Source organism: Orbicella franksi, chromosome 14 (assembly GCF_964199315.1).
Source record: "Orbicella franksi chromosome 14, jaOrbFran1.1, whole genome shotgun sequence".
NCBI classification, from domain to species: Eukaryota; Metazoa; Cnidaria; class Anthozoa; order Scleractinia; family Merulinidae; genus Orbicella; species Orbicella franksi.
The window spans coordinates 8,659,574-8,684,220 of NC_138158.1; the positions used below are offsets into that span (position 1 = coordinate 8,659,574).

At 40.1% G+C, this 24,647-nt stretch overlaps 1 protein-coding gene across 1 annotated transcript in view; it reads left to right on the plus strand.

Annotated features, from left to right (window-relative positions):
* The first annotated feature begins 7,514 nt into the window (after positions 1-7,514).
* Positions 7,515-24,647, plus strand: part of LOC145468742 (uncharacterized) — a 42,600-nt gene continuing 25,467 nt past the window's right edge. Inside the window, exons 1-7 of the mRNA XM_081452443.1 lie at positions 7,515-7,622; positions 8,256-8,565; positions 8,803-10,259; positions 10,500-10,948; positions 11,395-11,938; positions 13,257-14,696; positions 15,056-16,762. Of these exons, the coding sequence (XP_081308569.1) occupies positions 7,515-7,622; positions 8,256-8,565; positions 8,803-10,259; positions 10,500-10,948; positions 11,395-11,938; positions 13,257-14,696; positions 15,056-16,762 (6,015 nt within the window). The remainder of the gene's footprint in view (positions 7,623-8,255; positions 8,566-8,802; positions 10,260-10,499; positions 10,949-11,394; positions 11,939-13,256; positions 14,697-15,055; positions 16,763-24,647) is intronic.

A 24,647-nucleotide genomic window follows, 5' to 3' on the forward strand; every position in this document is an offset into this window, starting at 1 on the left:
TGCGTCATAATGTGGGAAAATACCTTGAATAATAGATTGTTTTGACAATACTTTGAGAACAAGTGCTTAACATAGGTCACGGAAAACTCGGAAAGAGCATGGAAAAGGTCAAGGAAAGTTCTCCACCGTACACATTTTGGATTTATAACAATTTTTCACGTCAACAAGAATTTTCTAATCGTTGCTGTATTTGATAATGTCTTTGAAAGTTAAATATTCTCTCGAGATGAATGAGTCAGAGGTAAAGTTGTACTATTTTCTCTCCTACTCCTGGAACCTCGTAAGCACATGCAAGTTTGAATTCTGATCTTATACACAAACACAATTCACAGGATGTGTGTTCACTCAGTTTTCATCAAACCTATACTACATCGAAACTAATTTTCTTTCATACACAAGTACGGAGATAAGATATAAGCCCCATTTACCCGCGCTAAAACATCAGTACGGCACGGCACATAATTGGCAACATGCTGCCCATTTTCGGGCACGGCACTCCAAATTCTCCTCGTGTAAACGTAATGGTTCCAAATGAAATGTGGCACCAGTGCCTAAAATTGTTGGGGTGCAGAGTCTACCTCTTGGAGGCACGGGTAATCGATGCACCATGCAGAGATTTACGTTCGTTTACATGCTCTCCCGTGATGTTCCAGGCCTTTTTGCCATAAATCCATCCCTGGCGCATGCTTAACTCTCACAAAAAAGGCAGGAGAAGAGATGCAAACACGTTCCCGTTCGGCAAAAACACCCCGGGAAAAAGGGTGGAATGAGCTGGCCCAACAAGGCCACACGCTCATGGCTTAAGGCTGGTTTCCATATGATCGCAGACGATCGCGGATCGCGGATCGCAGATCGCAAAAAGTTTTGCGATCGTCTGCGATCATATGGAAACACACTTCTGCGATCGTCTGCGATCGTCTGCGATCAATTGCCATCGTGCGATCATATGGAAACCAAAGTTCTGCGATCTGCGATCGAAACGTATCCCATAATATTTTGAATTCCGACCCATGATTCAACGCTTCTTTGCAAGAAAGCAACCGCTTATTTGTTGTAAACATGGCTGGCGTTGAACAAGGTAACGTTAGTAACGTGAAATTTATGGAGGAAGTTGCATGATATCAGTGCGTTTACCACCGTAACAGTAAAGATTTCAAAGACAAAAACAAAAAGGCTAACTACTGGGAAAAAATCGGGGAGAAATTTAATTTATTGGCGGCTGAGGCGGAGGTCAAATTCCGCAACATAAGAACTGCTTATGGTCGTTATCTGAAGCGATTGAAAACGTTACCTTCTGGCTCGGGGCGAGATGCAGTGCCAAGGGAATTTCAAAATAGGTTGACAAAAAGAAGGAATACATTTGCTTCAGCAAAATTTCTTCCTCGACGTCCGCCATATTGTTTGCTGCGATTTTCCCGCCAGCACAACGCGCGTGTAATTTTGACAGTTCCGCTGTCCGAAATGCATGCAACAGTCGGCTCTGCGATCGCTTGCGATCGTCTGCGATTATATGGAAACAACTCTCTTTGCGATCGTCTGCGATCTGCGATTTGCGATCCGCGATCGTCTGCGATCATATGGAAACCAGCCTTTAGCATTAGCAGCTCGGCATATAATGTATGGTCTCTCGCCTCGTTATTTTACCTTCGATCTCGTTCAAAATAAATTGAAATGTTTCTCTAGTAATTCGGAAATTTTCAACAAGTAACACTCTCGTAACGCAATGGGCGGGCTTGGTTTTTTTTTTTTAATTCAAAGTCTAGAAGGATAAGTTAAAACTGCAAGCAATACAAATCTTAGCTGGAGTCCAATTCTGTAGAATACTTTTCAATTATGTTAAGTTCTTGAAAAAACTAAATAAATAACTGTAGCGTCGGCGGTACTTAAAACAGTCGTGAGATTATGGATATCTTGAAGTTGATAATTAACACTTAATGACTGGTCCCGAGGGGAACAGTGAATTTTGTTTCCCGAGAATCTCCGTGTTTCCCTCGACTTCGTCTCGGAAAACATTGAGATTCTCGGAAAGTTTACTGATAGCTGAGAAATCGCCGATAATTTAACTGAGAACCGACAGTTCCAGCAACCCTATTCAGCCCCCTCTCATTGTAATCGGTCAAAACAGAACATAGGAAAGTCATACGAACACGTGATGACGTAAACTCATTCGGGGAAATCCCTTTGTTCTTGTTTATCACCTAATCACCAAAAACGAAACGTGACTTCCTCATCAAATTAAAACAGGGGAATCCCTCCGTTCTTGTTTATTAGCTAATCACCAAAAACGAAACGTAAGTTGCTCAGTTAACCAATATCAGGGGAATCCCTTATTTAAGAAGGTATTGATCACCTATATCACATGATAACCTATTTATCACCTATATCACATGATAACTCACAGGCTTAATTGTCATCGCCATGAATATTGCTAACAGCGCTCACGGTGAAAAGAGGATAACTGTGAAACCCCATCGCCAATTCCAAAATAATAAGGTAAACTAAATGACTGACCAACTCTTATGAAATTGCAAACAACTTCTGAGAATAACGTGACACATCTGAGTCAGCTTGGAAATATTTCAGTTTTCAGAAGAAGAAGAAGAACAAGAAGAAGAAGAAGTGTACAGATTGTTATAATATTAAGGAGCCGTTCAGCAAACAACTACAGCAACCCAGTAATCAAAGAAACAAAGGCTGTGCACGTAATAACAACTTAGAACTTGGTAAAATTCCTAACTATACTTTATAAAAGAAAAAAGGGAAATTCAAGCCAAATTCAGGGTTGTTTGTAGAAAGTGAATCACGAGGGCCTTTTTCTTTCAATTTCTATTTAGAATTAAACGCTTTCTTTGCATTTTCAGCTGGAGCTAGTTGTTAAAACTGATAGACGCACTGAATAGTCTTAGATATTGCGAGATTCTTAACAACAAAGTAAAATGTAAATACATTTATTATATGGCTACCTCCGTGAGCGGGCAAGATGAATCAAATCCTGCCCTGTGACTGGCTACCCGAGCGGGCAAGATGGAGCCATCTTGTCCGCTCGGGACTACCCGCCGAGTCCCGCAACAAAAATTTTCCCGAGAGCCATATGATAAATCCTTTATTAACCAAGCTTGTTCGGTCAAGATGGCTTGATATTGGCCTCGGTCTTTTTTTTTTTTTTTTTTTTTTTTTTCCAGTTTATGGACCTCGACTCCGTTTCGGTTCATAAACACGCAAAAAGAGAACTTGGCCAATATCCAGCCATCTTGACCTCACACTTGGTCAATAACCCATACTTCTTACCCTGCACTCTCCTTGGCGTCTCAGTTGCTTAAGCTCCGGATTGCGTAGTAAGTGCAGCCTTGCATGTGTGTTTGGTTCTCCGGTCGTTATCAGATAAAAAAAACTTGTCTGATGATCTAGGTGGTTGGGTGTGGTCACAGGGCGTAACTCGCGCCTTTAGGATTGGTTGCAAAGGCTGACTGAGGAGTGGTAGGGGGGGGGGGCGGGAAAGTAGCAAGGCTTATTCACAGAGCTGGTCACCTGTCAATAGCTCAGGTAAAAAATCAAACTCAGCCAGCCATTAATCCCCGTAGAAAATATTTTAACGGGTTAGGGTAGGTCACCCATAATCTTAGGCCCAAGATCTTCCAAGGCCAGCGTCAAACATAGTGATCTTGGGAGAAGATTAGATCACCCTCTCCGAAGAAACTCCCCCTGGAAAACAGATTTTTAATGGAATGATTTGTTTGAAGGAAAGGTGCCGTTAATACTGAGTGGAACTCCCGTGTCGTTTCAGTCATCTCATTGCACAATTCCCTAGCCGTCAGCAACACAGACGAAAGAAAGTTATTAAAATCTTACACATTGAGTCATGCATGTATGTACAGTATATACAGTGAACTCTCGCCTTGCGGACACATCGCTATTGCTGACAAAATCCAGATCCCCGGCAAAAGCTATAGAGGCTTGACTGGAAATGACTCCCGTAAATTACGGCCTCTCGCCATTACGGAATTACGGACACTTTCGTCAGGTACCAAAATGACAATTTTATTCTTTTGACTCTCGATGAAGCGAACATCACCTACTTCTCATATAACATAATTATATAAAATTACAGTCTGCGGTTCATCAATTGTCAAAAACCACTTCAAAAGACTTCTGGAATGTTTATCTTCATATCAATTCTTTTTTTATCGGCTGCACTATAGTCCTTGCTTCACAGACATAGTCTATGTTATTTTCTGCATGTTAAGGGCACTTTTTATCTCACACCCCGCTATTACGGACTCTCGCTATTACGGATACTAAACGAAGTCCCCGAGCGCGTCCGCTATAGCGAGAGTTGTATCAAGGAAAACAAACATGTACCTAAAACAAACATGTACCTAAACTGCGTAATTGTACCTTAAATTGCGAATCAGAAAACTGAAACGCGAGGGGAAAATGAAACCTGCCTATCGTGTGGCAGTGAGAGATGCTATTAAAAGCCAAAAGAAGACTGTGCCAAAAGCCACAAAATAAGTGATGGGACTGGATACTGGCTAAAGAGAATCACAAATGCCAGAATAGCTACTGTGGTCTTCAAATGTTAACTAGCTTCTCGCTCTACTTTTTTAATTAATTCGATACATGTTCAGCAGATATAAAAAAAGACTCCACAGCCCGTCGAAACCGAAAGCGTATCCCATTGTTCGAAAGTCTGATAATTTGTACGTCAATGTTATTTTGAAGGAGACGCTGTTTTAGCTGCTAGAGGCTAGAAATTTGAATTTCATTCTGATTTAGATTTCTCATCGAACGGTAAGTAATTGGTTTTTACCTCACATGTGCATCTACATTAAATTTGGTCGATAAAAATCGTAACATATCACAATAACTTTTTGAACTAAAAGAATCAACGATAACTATTGTATATTTAAGATAAACTATATCATTACTTGAACACAGCAGTTAGTGATATTTATGAATCGCAATTGGCCACTGAGAAATGTAAACTCGTCAAATTAACTGGCTGATAGTCAATGAGATGTTAGGCTTGGTAAACGTTGCCATACATTACATAAAATTGCTCAAAAATACAACATTACGTAGTGGAATAGAAAAATAATAACCTCTTTCAGAAAATTAATTCTGATGAGTGGGCGCTGAACGGAACATTTTTTTTTTTGAATCTCTGAAGTAACAAAATAAAAATAAGGATTTTGGACTTCTTTCTAATCAGAAAGTTCTCCGTTTTACAGTTCAGTATCTTGGTGTTAATTAAATGCATTGGAAAGTTAAACGTAAACAATACTTTGGTGATTCTTCTGTCACTTGATTGCAGGCAGAGTCCCTATTGCGATGTGACGTGGTGTTACAGGCCTTGAAAGGTTTTCTTTCGCAGTGGAAAAGGGAATTAAAAGTAGAGGTGAGTACTCATTTGATTTGTATCATCAGGCTCGTGGCAGCTCTGACAGTATTCATTTTGTTTCCGGTAGATATCCTCATCTACTCTCCTTTTATTTCTACATACATACACACTTTATTGAACCTCGCAAGTGGTGCTTTTCAGGAAAAATAAACTTAAAAAAGACTGAAACTGTTACAATGATTGTTAACCATACATTAGAAGGGATAACACGATTACGCATGTTGAGATTGCCTACAAAATACTTGTGTACACTGATTGTGTTGTAATCTTGCAAAACTGAGAACATAAAGCTTTTGTTTGTTTTACGTAGCTAGCCACAGTGGAGGAAAAAAGTCAAAGATTGATTGCCTCTAAGATATTTGATGTTGTTACTGTGCATTGAAAAGACTTAAATGACACTGATAATTTATTGTCCTTTTCAAAGGAACATCGATTTTGCTGATCCAGACTGAATTGGATTTCATTCTGATTTTGACTCATCTAGTAACGGTAAGAACAGTGAACTTAACCTAGTAGTTATAAGATATCGTCTATTCGATGTATGCCCTCCTCTTTACTGTACGCAATTTTTTTTCCACATATATTTATTAATGAAGAGATGATTGATCATCGCAGTTATACACACAACTTAAGCAGTTGTGAAATTAAAGCCTGAAACAAGACAAACAGAACCCATGACCTCTGCGATGCCTGTGCAGTGCTCCTGACCTATCAAGCCAGCTGGGTGCTGGTCACTCCGCTGTGAGTTCGTAATATGCCCGTAGATGATGAAGAATGTACATGTCTTTCTCCGCAGTTCAAATATAAGATCTTTCATATATTCATTTGTATATTTATTAATATTAAACACACATTGTTCTTAGGGGAAGCGCCGCGTTGATTGTCTGATTCGAACATCTCAAGCAACAATTAAAATAGTAAGTTGAAGCTATGCTCAGAGGATTATAAATAATACGTTTAAATTTATATTGTAGGAATTTGGATGTTGAAATCCTTGTAATTTCAGTTGCAGAAAATCATGCCTTAGAAGATAATCCTTATTGACTTTCAGTTTCGTGCACGCTGATCTTCCTCTGTGGGTTTCTTTTTTTGTGTTCATATTGTTTGTGACTATCAATTTTGCACGACTGTCACTCTCTGATTGGCAGCTACATGCGTTTATATTCATGTTTGACCTGCAGTTTTGTGCTTCTTCTTCTCTAACCTCCAGTTTTCTGCGTTTATTGGACGGTTTGCGTCTAAATTTATCTCTGAGAAAAAAAAATCAGTTTTGCGGGTTCCTGTACATCTGTGACTTTCAGTTTTGTGAACTTATCTTTGGCAAATCAGTCCAATTACGTTTGTTTATATTTGTCTGTAAATTTGAAGGAATGTATGTTTTCTATGTTTGTCCGTGACTTTGAAGTTCTTGAGGAGTTAACCTTTGTCTGTAGGAGAGGGCAGGGTAGTCGAGTGGTTTAGTGCGCTGGGTTGCAAATCTTAAGGTGCTGGTTCAAAATAATCCTCCACCTTACCACTTTCTGGTTTTGTTCTCGGTAGTTCCGAGTTCAACTTCTCAACCACGTTGTATCACTAGCCAACTGGTCAGCCTCCCACAAGTTGGTATTCTAAAACGTTTGCGTTCCATTTGTAATGTTTGTTTATTCATTTACTGTGTCCTCAATTAGCACAATAGTGCTAAATACATTTGGCACTTAAATAAAGTTATTGATTGATTGATTGATTGATTGATTGATTGATTGATTTAATTACTTTCTTTATTTATTTCTGTATGTTTCGGTCATGTATCTCTGTCATCCCTGTTGTACTTTTATATCAGCATGGAGTTAGAGGCAAAAACATGGATTTATTAAATTGGAATAAAAGTCTTGAATCAGACCTGGTGTTTAATTTTTCTCTTATCCTATAGGATAGCAAAGTAAAGAAAGACTGTCGCTTTTGTGTTCTTTAAACCAAGAGAAAGGGGAGTGGTGAGTTTACTAAGTTATTTATATTTTAATATTGTTATTAGTTGTTTTTCAAACAAAGATTACCTTAATGATATAATAGTAAGGAAATAGTTATTAGAGACGCTAATCATATTTCCACGCCAACAATTTCCAACTGCAATATTATGGCAGTCCTATCTTACTTTGCTCTAAAACTTTGTCTTGCTGAAGGCAGAGGAAATCTGAAAAGAGATTCTTTACTGTTTAATGATACACATGCCTGGATGATAGACGTACTGTTGAGATGTCATTCCATTTTTAATCTTTTTCACTTATTTAAATTGCCAAATAATTGTAATGTGCGTTAGAAGTTCCAGTCGAAATGATAAACTCGTGTTCTAATAAGAGCAATGTAAAATCAATAATAATTTGGATTTCCGGATAAATTTCTCTTCTCAGAAATTACTATTAAACGTTAAACGGAGTTTAAACCGAAACTTGATCTAAACTATGTACCCAAATTTGTGCGATGAATTAATTCGAGCTTACATCCTGCTGTGTACTAACGGAGGCAAGAATTTTTTAAGTATATAAGTGCTTCCAGATTTTGAAAAGCAAATAACAGAATAGATATTCATAAAAAATCTCTCGTTTTCAAAAATCCTTTATTTTAATCTCAGCAGATCAAGCAAGCAATCATTGCAAACATATATAGACATTCGTGAGCTCACTGTCTTTCCATGTAAAATAAATGTATAACTCTCCTCGCTGCAATCTTCTAATTGCGCTACGATTTCCTGAGTCAGACTGCAATAGTATACTAATAAATGTTTATATTAAAATCATAACAACAGCAGTTAGCAAATGGATAAACCGACATGGTTGCAAATTTTTGTCCACTTTTACTCTCTGTTTTGTTCTAACAGAAGTTCTTCAGTGACATGTACACCGTAGACGAAGTTGTACAAGTCATCTCGATCGGCCTCATTGTTACAGGCTACCTTCTCAACACTAATCGATTCCTAAAAGCAATCGAATTATGCAAGGAATGCTTGTTCATTCTGAAAGAAAGAGCAGGTATAAAAGACGAGAAACTCACCAAATCATTCTACGTAAAGATATATTTTACAATGTGGAAAGCATGTAGTCTTATCAGCGATACCACAAACGCAATAAAATACGCAGAAAGCGTAGTTAAGCTGAGCTTAGAACTAGCAGTAGTGCATTTCCGTGAAAGTAAATACGCACAAGCAAAAAATCTCTCTGAAAAAGCTCTCCTTATCAGTAAAGAAATTATAGACAGAAGTGGAGAAGCTTCCTCTTACACAAACCTTGGATTGGTGTATCGATCAGTTGGCAAATATGAGAAGGCTAGAGAACTTCACGAGAAAGCACTTGTGATCCAGAAAGAAATTGGAGACGGAAGTGGAGAAGCTTCCTCTTACACAAACCTTGGAGTGGTGTATGAATCAGTTGGCGAATATGAGAAGACTAGAGAACTTCACGAGAAAGCACTTGTGATCCAGAAAGAAATTGGAGACAGAAGTGGAGAAGCTTCCTGTTATACAAACCTTGGAGTGGTGTATCAATCAGTTGGCGAATATGAGAAGGCTAGAGAACTTTACGAGAAAGCACTTGTGATCGAGAAAGAAATTGGAGACAGAAGTGGAGAAGCTTCCTCTTACACAAACCTTGGAGTGGTGTATGGATCAGTTGGCGAATATGAGAAGGCTAGAGAACTTGTCGAGAAAGCACTTGTGATCCAGAAAGAAATTGGAGACAGAAGTGGAGAAGCTTCCTCTTACACAAACCTTGGAGTGGTGTATGATTCGGTTGGCGAATATGAGAAGGCTAGAGAACTTCACGAGAAAGCACTTGTGATCCAGAAAGAAATTGGAGACAGAAGTGGAGAAGCTTCCTCTTACACAAACCTTGGAGTGGTGTATGATTCGGTTGGCGAATATGAGAAGGCTAGAGAACTTTACGAGAAAGCACTTGTGATCCAGAAAGAAATTGGAGACAGAAGTGGAGAAGCTTCCGGTTACACAAACCTTGGAGTGGTGTATCGATCAGTTGGCGAATATGAGAAGACTAGAGAACTTCACGAGAAAGCACTTGTGATCCAGAAAGAAATTGGAGACAGAAGTGGAGAAGCTTCCTCTTACACAAACCTTGGAGTGGTGTATGGATCAGTTGGCGAATATGAGAAGGCTAGAGAACATTTCGAGGAATCACTTACGATCAAAAAAGAAATTGGAGACAGAAGTGGAGAAGCTTCCTCTTACACAAACCTTGGAGTGGTGTATGGATCAGTTGGCGAATATGAGAAGGCTAGAGAACTTGTCGAGAAAGCACTTGTGATCCAGAAAGAAATTGGAGACAGAAGTGGAGAAGCTTCCTCTTACCCAAACCTTGGAGTGGTGTATGGATCAGTTGGCGAATATGAGAAGGCTAGAGAACTTCACGAGAAAGCACTTGTGATCCAGAAAGAAATTGGAGACAGAAGTGGAGAAGCTTCCTCTTACACAAACCTTGGAGTGGTGTATCAATCAGTTGGCGAATATGAGAAGGCTAGAGAACTTTACGAGAAAGCACTTGTGATCCAGAAAGAAATTGGAGACAGAAGTGGAGAAGCTTCCGGTTACACAAACCTTGGAGTGGTGTATCGATCAGTTGGCGAATATGAGAAGACTAGAGAACTTCACGAGAAAGCACTTGTGATCCAGAAAGAAATTGGAGACAGAAGTGGAGAAGCTTCCTGTTACACAAACCTTGGAGTGGTGTATCAATCAGTTGGCGAATATGAGAAGACTAGAGAACTTCACGAGAAAGCACTTGTGATCCAGAAAGAAATTGGAGACAGAAGTGGAGAAGCTTCCTCTTACAAAAACCTTGGAACGATATATATATCAGTCGGCGAATATGAGAAGGCTAGAGAACTTCACGAGAAAGCACTTGTGATCCAGAAAGAAATTGGAGACAGAAGTGGAGAAGCTTCCTCTTACACAAACCTTGGAGTGGTGTATGGATCAGTTAGCGAATATGAGAAGGCTAGAGAACTTTTCGAGGAATCACTTACGATCAAAAAAGAAATTGGAGACAGAAGTGGAGAACCTTCCTCTTACACAAACCTTGGAGTGGTGTATCGATCAGTTGGCGAATATGAGAAGGCTAGAGAACTTCACGAGAAAGCACTTGTGATCCAGAAAGAAATTGGAGACAGAAGTGGAGAAGCTTCCTCTTACACAAACCTTGGAGTGGTGTATGGATCAGTTGGCGAATATGAGAAGGCTAGAGAACTTCACGAGAAAGCACTTGTGATCCAGAAAGAAATTGGAGACAGAAGTGGAGAAGCTTCCTGTTACACAAACCTTGGAGTGGTGTATCGATCACTTGGCGAATATGAGAAGGCTAGAGAACTTTACGAGAAAGCACTTGTGATCCAGAAAGAAATTGGAGACAGAAGTGGAGAAGCTTCCTCTTACAAAAACCTTGGAACGATATATATATCAGTTCGCGAATATGAGAAGGCTAGAGAACATTTCGAGAAAGCACTTGTGGTCCAGAAAGAAATTGGAGACAGAAGTGGAGAAGCTTCCTCTTACAGAACCTTGGAGTGGTGTATCAATCAGTTGGCGAATATGAGAAGGCTAGAGAACTTCACGAGAAAGCACTTGTGATCCAGAAAGAAATTGGAGACAGAAGTGGAGAAGCTTCCTGTTACACAAACCTTGGAGTGGTGTATCAATCAGTTGGCGAATATGAGAAGACTAGAGAACTTTACGAGAAAGCACTTGTGATCCAGAAAGAAATTGGAGACAGAAGTGGAGAAGCTTCCTCTTACAAAAACCTTGGAACGATATATATATCAGTCGGCGAATATGAGAAGGCTAGAGAACTTCACGAGAAAGCACTTGTGATCCAGAAAGAAATTGGAGACAGAAGTGGAGAAGCTTCCTCTTACACAAACCTTGGAGTGGTGTATGGATCAGTTAGCGAATATGAGAAGGCTAGAGAACTTTTCGAGGAATCACTTACGATCAAAAAAGAAATTGGAGACAGAAGTGGAGAACCTTCCTCTTACACAAACCTTGGAGTGGTGTATCGATCAGTTGGCGAATATGAGAAGGCTAGAGAACTTCACGAGAAAGCACTTGTGATCCAGAAAGAAATTGGAGACAGAAGTGGAGAAGCTTCCTCTTACACAAACCTTGGAGTGGTGTATGGATCAGTTGGCGAATATGAGAAGGCTAGAGAACTTCACGAGAAAGCACTTGTGATCCAGAAAGAAATTGGAGACAGAAGTGGAGAAGCTTCCTCTTACACAAACCTTGGAGTGGTGTATCAATCAGTTGGCGAATATGAGAAGGCTAGAGAACTTCACGAGAAAGCACTTGTGATCCAGAAAGAAATTGGAGACAGAAGTGGAGAAGCTTCCTGTTACACAAACCTTGGAGTGGTGTATCGATCACTTGGCGAATATGAGAAGGCTAGAGAACTTCACGAGAAAGCACTTGTGATCCAGAAAGAAATTGGAGACAGAAGTGGAGAAGCTTCCTCTTACAAAAACCTTGGAACGATATATATATCAGTTCGCGAATATGAGAAGGCTAGAGAACATTTCGAGAAAGCACTTGTGGTCCAGAAAGAAATTGGAGACAGAAGTGGAGAAGCTTCCTCTTACAGAACCTTGGAGTGGTGTATCAATCAGTTGGCGAATATGAGAAGGCTAGAGAACTTCACGAGAAAGCACTTGTGATCCAGAAAGAAATTGGAGACAGAAGTGGAGAAGCTTCCTCTTACACAAACCTTGGAGTGGTGTATCAATCAGTTGGCGAATATGAGAAGGCTAGAGAACATTTCGAGGAATCACTTACGATCAAGAAAGAAATTGGAGACAGAAGTGGAAAAGCTTCCTCTTACACAAACCTTGGAGTGGTGTATCGATCAGTTGGCGAATCTGAGAAGGCTAGAGAACTTTACAAGAAAGCACTTGTGATCAAGAAAGAAATTGGAGACAGAAGTGGAGAAGCTTCCTCTTACACAAACCTTGGAGTGGTGTATGATTCGGTTGGCGAATATGAGAAGGCTAGAGAACTTCACGAGAAAGCACTTGTGATCCAGAAAGAAATTGGAGACAGAAGTGGAGAAGCTTCCTCTTACACAAACCTTGGAGTGGTGTATGGATCAGTTGGCGAATATGAGAAGGCTAGAGAACATTTCGAGGAATCACTTACGATCAAAAAAGAAATTGGAGACAGAAGTGGAGAAGCTTCCTCTTACACAAACCTTGGAGTGGTGTATGGATCAGTTGGCGAATATGAGAAGGCTAGAGAACTTGTCGAGAAAGCACTTGTGATCCAGAAAGAAATTGGAGACAGAAGTGGAGAAGCTTCCTCTTACCCAAACCTTGGAGTGGTGTATGATTCGGTTGGCGAATATGAGAAGGCTAGAGAACTTTACGAGAAAGCACTTGTGATCCAGAAAGAAATTGGAGACAGAAGTGGAGAAGCTTCCTCTTACAAAAACCTTGGAACGATATATATATCAGTTCGCGAATATGAGAAGGCTAGAGAACATTTCGAGAAAGCACTTGTGGTCCAGAAAGAAATTGGAGACAGAAGTGGAGAAGCTTCCTCTTACAGAACCTTGGAGTGGTGTATCAATCAGTTGGCGAATATGAGAAGGCTAGAGAACTTCACGAGAAAGCACTTGTGATCCAGAAAGAAATTGGAGACAGAAGTGGAGAAGCTTCCTCTTACACAAACCTTGGAGTGGTGTATCAATCAGTTGGCGAATATGAGAAGGCTAGAGAACATTTCGAGGAATCACTTACGATCAAGAAAGAAATTGGAGACAGAAGTGGAGAAGCTTCCTCTTACACAAACCTTGGAGTGGTGTATCGATCAGTTGGCGAATCTGAGAAGGCTGGAGAACTTTACAAGAAAGCACTTGTGATCAAGAAAGAAATTGGAGACAGAAGTGGAGAAGCTTCCTCTTACACAAACCTTGGAGTGGTGTATGATTCGGTTGGCGAATATGAGAAGGCTAGAGAACTTCACGAGAAAGCACTTGTGATCCAGAAAGAAATTGGAGACAGAAGTGGAGAAGCTTCCTCTTACACAAACCTTGGAGTGGTGTATGGATCAGTTGGCGAATATGAGAAGGCTAGAGAACTTGTCGAGAAAGCACTTGTGATCCAGAAAGAAATTGGAGACAGAAGTGGAGAAGCTTCCTCTTACACAAACCTTGGAGTGGTGTATCAATCAGTTGGCGAATATGAGAAGGCTAGAGAACTTTACGAGAAAGCACTTGTGATCCAGAAAGAAATTGGAGACAGAAGTGGAGAAGCTTCCTCTTACACAAACCTTGGAGTGGTGTATCGATCAGTTGGCGAATATGAGAAGACTAGAGAACTTTACGAGAAAGCACTTGTGATCCAGAAAGAAATTGGAGACAGAAGTGGAGAAGCTTCCTGTTACACAAACCTTGGAGTGGTGTATCAATCAGTTGGCGAATATGAGAAGACTAGAGAACTTCACGAGAAAGCACTTGTGATCAAGAAAGAAATTGGAGACAGAAGTGGAGAAGCTTCCTCTTACAAAAACCTTGGAACGATATATATATCAGTCGGCGAATATGAGAAGGCTAGAGAACTTCACGAGAAAGCACTTGTGATCCAGAAAGAAATTGGAGACAGAAGTGGAGAAGCTTCCTCTTACACAAACCTTGGCGTGGTATATGGATCACTTGGCGAATATGAGAAGGCTAGAGAACTTTTCGAGGAATCACTTACGATCAAAAAAGAAATTGGAGACAGAAGTGGAGAACCTTCCTCTTACACAAACCTTGGAGTGGTGTATCGATCAGTTGGCGAATATGAGAAGGCTAGAGAACTTCACGAGAAAGCACTTGTGATCCAGAAAGAAATTGGAGACAGAAGTGGAGAAGCTTCCTCTTACACAAACCTTGGAGTGGTGTATGGATCAGTTGGCGAATATGAGAAGGCTAGAGAACTTCACGAGAAAGCACTTGTGATCCAGAGAGAAATTGGAGACAGAAGTGGAGAAGCTTCCTCATACACGAACCTTGGAGTGGTGTATCAATCATTTGGCGAATATGAGAAGGCTAGAGAACTTCACGAGAAAGCACTTGTGATCCAGAAAGAAATTGGAGACAGAAGTGGAGAAGCTTCCTGTTACACAAACCTTGGAGTGGTGTATCGATCACTTGGCGAATATGAGAAGGCTAGAGAACTTTACGAGAAAGCACTTGTGATCCAGAAAGAAATTGGAGACAGAAGTGGAGAAGCTTCCTCTTACAAAAACCTTGGAACGATATATATATCAGTTCGCGAATATGAGAAGGCTAGAGAACATTTCGAGAAAGCACTTGTGGTCCAGAAAGAAATTGGAGACAGAAGTGGAGAAGCTTCCTCTTACAGAACCTTGGAGTGGTGTATCAATCAGTTGGCGAATATGAGAAGGCTAGAGAACTTCACGAGAAAGCACTTGTGATCCAGAAAGAAATTGGAGACAGAAGTGGAGAAGCTTCCTCTTACACGAACGTTGGAGTGGTGTATCAATCAGTTGGCGAATATGAGAAGGCTAGAGAACTTCACGAGAAAGCACTTGTGATCCAGAAAGAAATTGCAGACAGAAGTGGAGAAGCTTCCTCTTACACAAACCTTGGTGTGCTGTATCGTTCGGTTGGCGAATATGAGAAGGCTAGAGAACTTGTCGAGAAAGCACTTGTGATCCAGAAAGAAATTGGAGACAGAAGTGGAGAAGCTTCCTCTTACACAAACCTTGGAGTGGTGTATGATTCGGTTGGCGAATATGAGAAGGCTAGAGAACTTCACGAGAAAGCACTTGTGATCCAGAAAGAAATTGGAGACAGAAGTGGAGAAGCTTCATCTTACACAAACCTTGGAGTGGTGTATGATTCGGTTGGCGAATATGAGAAGGCTAGAGAACTTTACGAGAAAGCACTTGTGATCCAGAAAGAAATTGGAGACAGAAGTGGAAAAGCTTCCTCTTACGGAAACCTTGCAGTGGTGTATCAATCAGTTGGCGAATATGAGAAGGCTAGAGAACTTCACGAGAAAGCACTTGTGATCCAGAAAGAAATTGGAGACAGAAGTGGAGAAGCTTCCTCTTACACAAACCTTGGAGTGGTGTATCAATCAGTTGGCGAATATGAGAAGGCTAGAGAACTTCACGAGAAGGCACTTGTGATCAAGAAAGAAATTGGAGACAGAAGTGGAGAAGCTTCCTCTTACACAAACCTTGGAGTGGTGTATCGATCAGTTGGCGAATCTGAGAAGGCTAGAGAACTTTACAAGAAAGCACTTGTGATCCAGAAAGAAATTGGAGACAGAAGTGGAGAAGCTTCCTCTTACACAAACCTTGGAGTGGTGTATGATTCGGTTGGCGAATATGAGAAGGCTAGAGAACTTTACGAGAAAGCACTTGTGATCCAGAAAGAAGTTGGAGACAGAAGTGGAGAAGCTTCCTCTTACGGAAACCTTGGAGTGGTGTATCAATCAGTTGGCGAATATGAGAAGGCTAGAGATTTTTACGAGAAAGCACTTGTGATCGAGAAAGAAATTGGAGACAGAAGTGGAGAAGCTTCCTCTTACACAAACCTTGGAGTGGTGTATGATTCGGTTGGCGAATATGAGAAGGCTAGAGAACTTTACGAGAAAGCACTTGTGATCCAGAAAGAAGTTGGAGACAGAAGTGGAGAAGCTTCCTCTTACGGAAACCTTGGAGTGGTGTATCAATCAGTTGGCGAATATGAGAAGGCTAGAGATTTTTACGAGAAAGCACTTGTGATCGAGAAAGAAATTGGAGACAGAAGTGGAGAAGCTTCCTCTTACACAAACCTTGGAGTGGTGTATGATTCGGTTGGCGAATATGAGAAGGCTAGAGAACTTTACGAGAAAGCACTTGTGATCCAGAAAGAAATTGGAGACAGAAGTAGAGAAGCTTCCTCTTACACGAACCTTGGAGTGGTGTATCAATCAGTTGGCGAATATGAGAAGACTAGAGAACTTCACGAGAAAGCACTTGTGATCCAGAAAGAAATTGGAGACAGAAGTGGAGAAGCTTCCTCTTACACAAACCTTGGAGTGGTGTATCAATCAGTTGGCGAATATGAGAAGGCTAGAGAACTTCACGAGAAGGCACTTGTGATCAAGAAAGAAATTGGAGACAGAAGTGGAGAAGCTTCCTCTTACACAAACCTTGGAGTGGTGTATCGATCAGTTGGCGAATCTGAGAAGGCTAGAGAACTTTACAAGAAAGCACTTGTGATCCAGAAAGAAATTGGAGACAGAAGTGGAGAAGCTTCCTCTTACACAAACCTTGGAGTGGTGTATGATTCGGTTGGCGAATATGAGAAGGCTAGAGAACATTTCGAGAAAGCACTTGTGATCAAGAAAGAAATTGGAGACAGAAGTGGAGAAGCTTCCTCTTACACGAGCCTTGGAGTGTTGTATGATTCAGTTGGCGAACATGGCAAGGCCTTAGAGTGCTTTGAAAAATCGTTGGCTATGGGCAGAAATATTGGCGACATGAGTACTGTAGCTTACTCTCTTCTGGAGCTGGCAGCTAGCTTTCACTCTCTTGGAAAGTACCACAAGGCTAACGAATATAACCAGAAAGCACTTGTCATCTTTACAAACATTGGAGACAGAGAAGGAGTGGCCAGCGTTTGCGTCAACCAAGGAGCTGTGGAGCAAGCTGTCCGTAACTTAATAAAAGCAAAAGAATATTTTGAAAAGGCGCTGGCTATAAGCCAAAAAATTGGAAACAGGAAACTAGAAGCACGTAGTTATCTGAAGCTCGGAGTTTTTCTTTTCGCGAAGTCTGACTATGATAGTGCGGGAGAATATATCAAGAAGGCACTTGCATTAAGTGAGAAGACTGGAGATGTTGAGACACTGTTGGGGTCTCTCATTGAAATGGCAAAGCTTAGAGAGAGACAAGGAAAGATTCAGGAAGCAATCTCGTATTTTCGTTCTGGTATTGAAAAATGCGAGGAAATGCGCAACTCCCTTCGCGACAACGATCAACTTAAGATTTCTATCGCGGATCAAAATATCTTTTGCTACAGAAATCTCAGTAACTTACTCTGCGAAACCGGGAATCCTACTGAAGCTCTGTATGTTTCAGATCTTTCGAAGGCCAGAGCTTTGGCAGATTTAATGTCAGCTCAGTACTCTTTGGACAATCAAATGCCAGCTGACTCTGGAGCATGGTCTGATCTTGAAGGCATGGTGGGAAAAGTGTTTAACCGCACTTGTCTGTACGTCTCATATTATTCTGACAAAATACATTTGTGGATTCTTAAAGCAAGCGAAACCACACATTTCCAGGTGATAAAAGGAAATGACCTGTTAGTTCGGGAAGGATCAAGGCAGCATTTGGAACAATTTTTTGATTTCAGAAGTTTTGGCATTTTACCAGAGGAGATTTGCGAAGACCAATGCTTACACGGTTTTCTACCAGAATCGAAAACATGGAATGAGGACAGCCATGAAGGTTGGCGAATTGGAGAGGAACGTAGAGCTGACCAAGGACCTAAAATGAACCTTCCTATCTGTTACAAACTAATCATCGCTCCTGTGGCGCGCTTCCTTGAGGGCCCTGAAATCATCATTGTTCCTGATCGCGCTTTATACCAAATTCCATTTGCCGCCTTAACTGATGAAAGCGGAAAGTACCTATCTGAGACTTTCAGGATCCGTATTGCTCCTTCTCTAACAACTCTCAAGCTCATTAATGAAAGTCCAGCGGACTACCATTGTCAGACGGGTGCTTTGATAGTGGGAAATCCTGATGTTGGTGAGGTGCATTTCAAAGGAAAACTCACAAAGATTTCTCGACTGCAATGTGCAGAAAACGAAGCGAGGATGGTAGCAAAAAAGTTAGGAGTTGAGCCTTTGTTGGGACGGCAAGCAACAAAGCAGGCAGTACTTGAAGCGATGAATTCAGTGGCTTTGATTCATATCGGCGCACACGGTGATGTTGAAAGAGGAGCAATTGCCCTTGCACCATCTTTTCGTGTTCCTAACGGAATACCTCAAGAAGGACTCTACTTATTGACAATGTCTGACATTTCAAAGATTCGACTGCGAGCTAAACTGGTAGTCCTTAGCTGTTGCCACAGTGCTCGTGGGCAAACAAAGGCCGAGGGAGCTGTTGGAATTGCCCGAGCATTCTTAGGATCTGGCGCACGCTCAGTGCTGGTATCACTGTGGGCCCTGGATGACAAAGCAACAGAGCAGTTAATGACGCATTTCTACGATCACCTTGTCGCTGGGGAAAGTGCTGGTGAATCTCTACACGAGGCCATGAAGTGGATGAGAAGTAAGGGCTATGATGTGAACCGGTGGGACCCTTTTATATTGATTGGAGATGACGTGACATTGGATTTTGGAGAGAAAGGTAAGATTCAATGAAAACATGCATAAGTGCTTTCTAATTTTTAATAAACGGCTTTTGGCATTTACTTACCGTTTTCCTGAGATGTGATCGATCAAGCTGTATGTATTTTCGAAAGTGTGTTTAGGTTTCTATATCTATTTTTTTTAAGTGTTTGTCGTTTGATCTTGTGCGGCTCACGTATTGTTTGTTTTTTATGACTGCTAACTAGCTCTGTCCATCATGAGAGTGTAAACCATGAAATTACCTACAGTGTAATACAACGCAATCAACAGGCCACAGCCATTTATCATGTTATAACGAATTCGGAGGGAAATTTTAGAGAACGAGAAATCTAGGAAAGTAAGAGCAACAAGCGAGTGCCTCACATATTTCGTGAGTGTTTTAACATACCGTAATGTTTTATGACGATATAATTGAAGGCTTCAGATTATTTACTTCGGCCAGATAGTAAAACACGGTTGTCTTGTTTTGAGCATAAAATATAATACTGAGTTAATCAGAGCGCGCGCAGCCCCGATTGTTTTTTTTTTTAATTTAAGGAAATAAATTTAGATGGTTACTATTTTTTGTTGTTGTTTCTTTATTTACTCTGTCAGGTGTTGGCAAGAATGACCAGGACGGCAGCGAGTGATCGCATGAGAAGAAAAATATGCCATGACCTCAACGGACAGTTTTACTCCTAGTATCAACCTGTATATAAATTAAATTGACATTTAACTATTGATATTTTTCTTTCTAAAAGGACGCATCGGGAGAGATATGCGCAACAAAATTTTTGCGTTTTATTTCATATATATTCACCTTTTTTAGGATAAACCGTTGCTTCTCTAGCAAGTAAAGTAAGCAATAGTTTAGGAATGTAAGATGATGATTTCAATCGTTTGGATCTTCGCTGCGAGGAAAAATAAGCAGTGTAACTAAGGCTTAACTGATACACCTAGTGTTTTACCAGCGAAATTCGTTGTTCAATTTGTAAATAATGTACCTGATGAAAAAAACATTGAGCGTAACACTTTGTAGCAATTGTTAAGATAAGTTGAAGAAAGCAGGATTTTAAAGTACAGTAAATTAACGTCAGAAATAACATGCATTTCCTTATTTGACGTTATTATATTTCTGAACATCTTAGTTTTGTTAGTATTTTCATAAATCAGACCTTGTTTACAAGACAAAAAAGCTTTACGATTTGAAATTTCGCCAATCCGTTGCGAGTCGATTGATTAGCGTAGAAAATGAAAAGAGTATATAAAGTAGACCGAATTTTTGTGGAACACAAAGGCCAATGGAAGTCTAAATTTAAGGATTTAAGTTCCTGTTTACCAGTAAGGTCTACAGTTAGCTTTGTAAATAGTGAAACAAAAACGCTGACCTGTTGGTTAAAGTTTTGTCAGGTAAATAAGAGTTTAAAATAGAGTGACATCAGAAATTGTTCGCATGACATTTATCACATTTATCGTGAACATTGTACTGTAGCCAAACAAGAAGAACTTTTTTTATCCTTTAAGTATGTCCTCCTTAGGTAAAGTTGACGGGTCTCTTGTTTATTTTTAAATTTTCAATCTAGAGGAATAAATTAAAACTGCAAGTAACATAAATCTCAGCTGGACTCCGTTTCTGCAGGCTACCTCTCAGCTATATTAGCCCCAGGGGTGGGGGGGGGGGGTGAACTCCCATATAGAAAGGACGGGGGTGGTCGTCGGAAATTTTGAAAATAGTCCATAAAAGATACCAAGATCCAGCTTTGTGGGCGTGGCGTAAAACAATTTTCACCCCCAAGAGATACTAATTCTAAAACAACACGTCATCTTCTGTCATCTTTTTATCGGCTTAATATAGCCTATAAAATGGCACTGCAAAAGTTCCCACTGTGGACCTTTTGAGGCTGAACACCCCGAGAGGTACCAAAACCACTTTCGAATCCCCTTTAAGGTATGATGAGCACCCCCGCCCTTTTTATGAGAGAGTTGCTCTTTCTCTTCCCCCCTTCCCCCCCCCCTCCCCACCCTCCCCCAAACCAGGCATGTTAGGCGACTGGAAAAAAAAAACATGCGTCGTCGACAGTACCTGCAGCACTTAGCTAATTGAAAACTTAAAACTAACAGAAGTATATTAATAACTGCTTTAGTTGCGTTGCGAAGTTGAAGTTTCGAGCGTTAATCCTTTCTTTATGGGAGCAAGATCATTATGTCGAGCAGAAGGGCTAACTCTCAACACATCAATTTTCTGAAAACGCTATTGGGCGACTCATTCACTTTTATTTTCAAATTCAAGTTGATATAGGTTGTAACTTACACTGACTGCTGACGGTCCTCCAATTTTAATTTCCTTTCCCTTCAGTTAAAATTACTTCTTTTATTTCATTTTAGTAGGAGCTGTAGGTTGAGGGGAAGTAAAGCTGCATATTCCTTTTTATTACATAAACACGAGTGTTTTACTGGAAAATACAGCACTCGTAAAAGTTATCCAAAACCACATCCGCGATTTGAGTGGCGTATTCTCCATATACTCACCAGTAAGAATATTGAAGACGTCATTTCCCGCGTTTTCACAGTGTTTGCGCAAACAGTCAGTTTGTCTTTATAGTAAAATGAAAATTACACGGTGGCTTGAAGATGTGAATTTGATTTTCTCGTGTTAAAAACAATATTTTACTCACTTGCTGCGCTCGCTCATAAAATATTTTTTTTACTACTGGAAAGTAAGATTTATATCTTGCGCCGCCGTGTAAGTTCCTCTGTCTTGCATACCTGGATACGGCAAGGACACGCAACCACTTAATTTCGCGGGCTAGCGTTGAAGCACGGAAAAGGCCAGAAAACTGCGTTTAAGTTCCCCTGCAATGTAGCTGGCTACTCAAGCGCGCAATTGTAAGAGGAAACCAACAAAACCATGTTCTTTATGCCGTGAACTCAATCTCCGTTTTAGTTTATTTTGTTCGGCCAGGCAGGGTGGATACCTGGTATTAGCCGGGGATTTCCGGACCGGACCGGATTTCCGTAGATACGGCCTTATATCCACCCTCCCTTTCGTAACTTTAAGATTATTTCTAACCGAACTTCGAGGATACTCAAAAATGTTTCTCTTGAAGTAAACAACATGAGATGACGTCAGATCAAGTGTTAATTGTGTCATGTTTGTTAAACAGACACCATTTTGATCTCTTAGACCCGCCATCTTGGATTTGGATTTCTTCGTCAGAAAACGATTAAAACTAAATCAAAGTTAATAATATAATGGCTGAGAGTCATAAAAATGAAAGAATGATCACACGAAAGTACGAAAGCCACGGCAACGTAAAGTTCCGAGGAATATGACATGTCATACCAAATTTATTTGACCACCTCCCCCCTGACCGCCCCGCCCATCTGAATAGGGTGAAATTAATTAGAAGTAATATAGGTGAAAACAACATAATTGTTAATTAGAGCTAATGAGGCCAAACAGCTTAATTTTAAAAATTAATCAGACATTAGGTATGATTGATTTTAAGGAATGATTAATAGATTCAATTCCATCAGGGAGTAGATTAGTAGCTTCATGGACTAATTTGGTGCGCAAGACTAAACTGCCTGATAATTCCTCAGGGAAGAATTGAAGTGTGCACATTAGATCTACCTAACATATCGCAATGATTCGATGTAGCTCAAGGATGGCAGTTAGTAAAGAGGGGGGAGGGGACATTTATTAGGGACGGGAGGCTTAGCAAAAACGGGCTGATGGCAAAAACACACATCGTATTGCCCCTGTAGCACGTGTCTTGTGTGAGTGCGTAAGTTACCCATCGATTAGAAACTTAAAATTTGGATTCTTACAAGGGAAAAATGGTCACAAATGGCCAGAAACTCGATGTTTATCTGTTCTCCACCATCTTAAAATAAATGTGATCAATTCTGAAGCAGACAGCGAGTAAAGTCATACAAATAGGTAATGACGTAAGCTCATTTGGGGGAATCCTTCCATTCTTGTTTATAACTAAATCATCGAAAACGAAATTTAAATTGCTTATTAACTCAATACGGGGAAACGAGTCTGTATTCTCTTCGGGGAAACCCCTTCTGTAGACGGTATTTATAACCTTTATCACGTGATCGCTCATATGATTAATTCTCACCTCCTTTACTGATTGGCTAATACTGCGATCAGTACTCACAGTTAAATGAAAAAAGATGTGAATCTCCATCACCCTGATTCCAAATAGCAAGGAAAGATAAATGGCAGACCAGCTCTCGTGGCACTACAAACAACTTCTGAGTTAACATTTGAGTTAACTTTTTTTTTAATAATAATAATAAATATACGTGAAAAAATTACTCGATTCTGATTGGCTGCAAGCAGTGCAGTTCAAGTGTAACACCAATGCAAAAAGTGTAACACCAGTGCAAATTACAAATCGTATTTCTGGATTATGATTGGCTGAAAGACAACAGGAAATTTTCTAAGCCAACGATATCACGTAAAATGACGACGAAAATGTCGCACGGAAAATTTGAAAACAGTTTTCTCGAATAAAAAAAAATGCATGGCTTCAAGAAAGATCTTTCGGCACTTCCTCCACACGAATTTTTTCATTTTTATATTATTAATAAGCAATAATACGGTTTTCCTCGTTCAATTTGGGATTAATTTGCACTTGTGAGTTTTTCAAAAAGTTGGAATTACATTTGCCGAAGCGGCTCGTGCAATTTCAGCTTTTTGAAAAACTCACTCGTGCAGATTAATTTCAAATTGAACTCAAAAGCGTATGATCACCTATACGAAGATTTCACTTTTAAGAGGAAGAAGGAATCATGTTATTCTAGCCCTAGAGAGCTTCAGAAAACGACTATAGCAATGCGGTTACTGAATGAAAGGAACTGGGAGAGTTCGGGTGCTTTGATTTGCTCGGAATAATATTAATGATAATATAAAACTTGATACGATTCTTAGCTGTACGCTATAAAACAACAAAGGTATATCTTCTTAATCGAAACTAAAACTTAGGAGAAAACGGAAAAATAAAACGTCAAAATTTATGCTAATTAAGATCAGCAGGATAAAGATTTTCTTTGTTTAAACTACACTATTACCAAGCTGTAGTTGCCTTGAAAACAAAAGCCCGTGATGGTAAGATAATTAGTGCCTGATAATCTCTTTAAATAGAAGATTTTACATGGCCGCGAGGAGATACGAACTTTCCCTTCGAGTGTTGAAGAATATATCACGAACCACGAGTGAGCGCAGCGAACGAGTGAAATATTTTTCGACTCGAAAAGGGAAATTTCGTATCTCCAAGTGGCCATGTAATGTTCTTTTTATTATATAAACATCAACGCATTCCCAAGCCATTTCAGTTTCGCTGCGAAACGCATCAGTTGTTATGTAACCATAGCAACGGTGATCTTTTTCACGTGTGAAGAAATCATCAGTTTTCGGTCGAAAGCTCACCTGCTGTTCCATTGTTGTTTATATAATATTTATTATATAGACATGAGTGTTTTTCGGAAAACAGGCCACTTGTAAAATTCACACGAAACTACATCCGGGGCCCCAATCGCATATTTCGATATTTTCAGGATATTGATGACGTCATTTCCCGCTTTCCCCTGGTTTTTTGCGCAAACAGTCTCTTTGTCTACTGAAAAAGGACATTACAGTTTGAAGATGTGAATTTTATTTTCTCCAAAACAATATTTTACTTACTCGTTGCGCTTGTGTGTAAAATATTTTACCACTAGAACTGATAATATTCATATCTTCGCGCCACCGTGTAACATCCTTTGTCTCATACAGCTAACTTCGTTTGACAAAATCCGCGCCATTTTTGGCCAAAATTCCTTGACCTTGCACAGTCACTGAGTGACTGGCAAAATCTATCAACGATCTGTT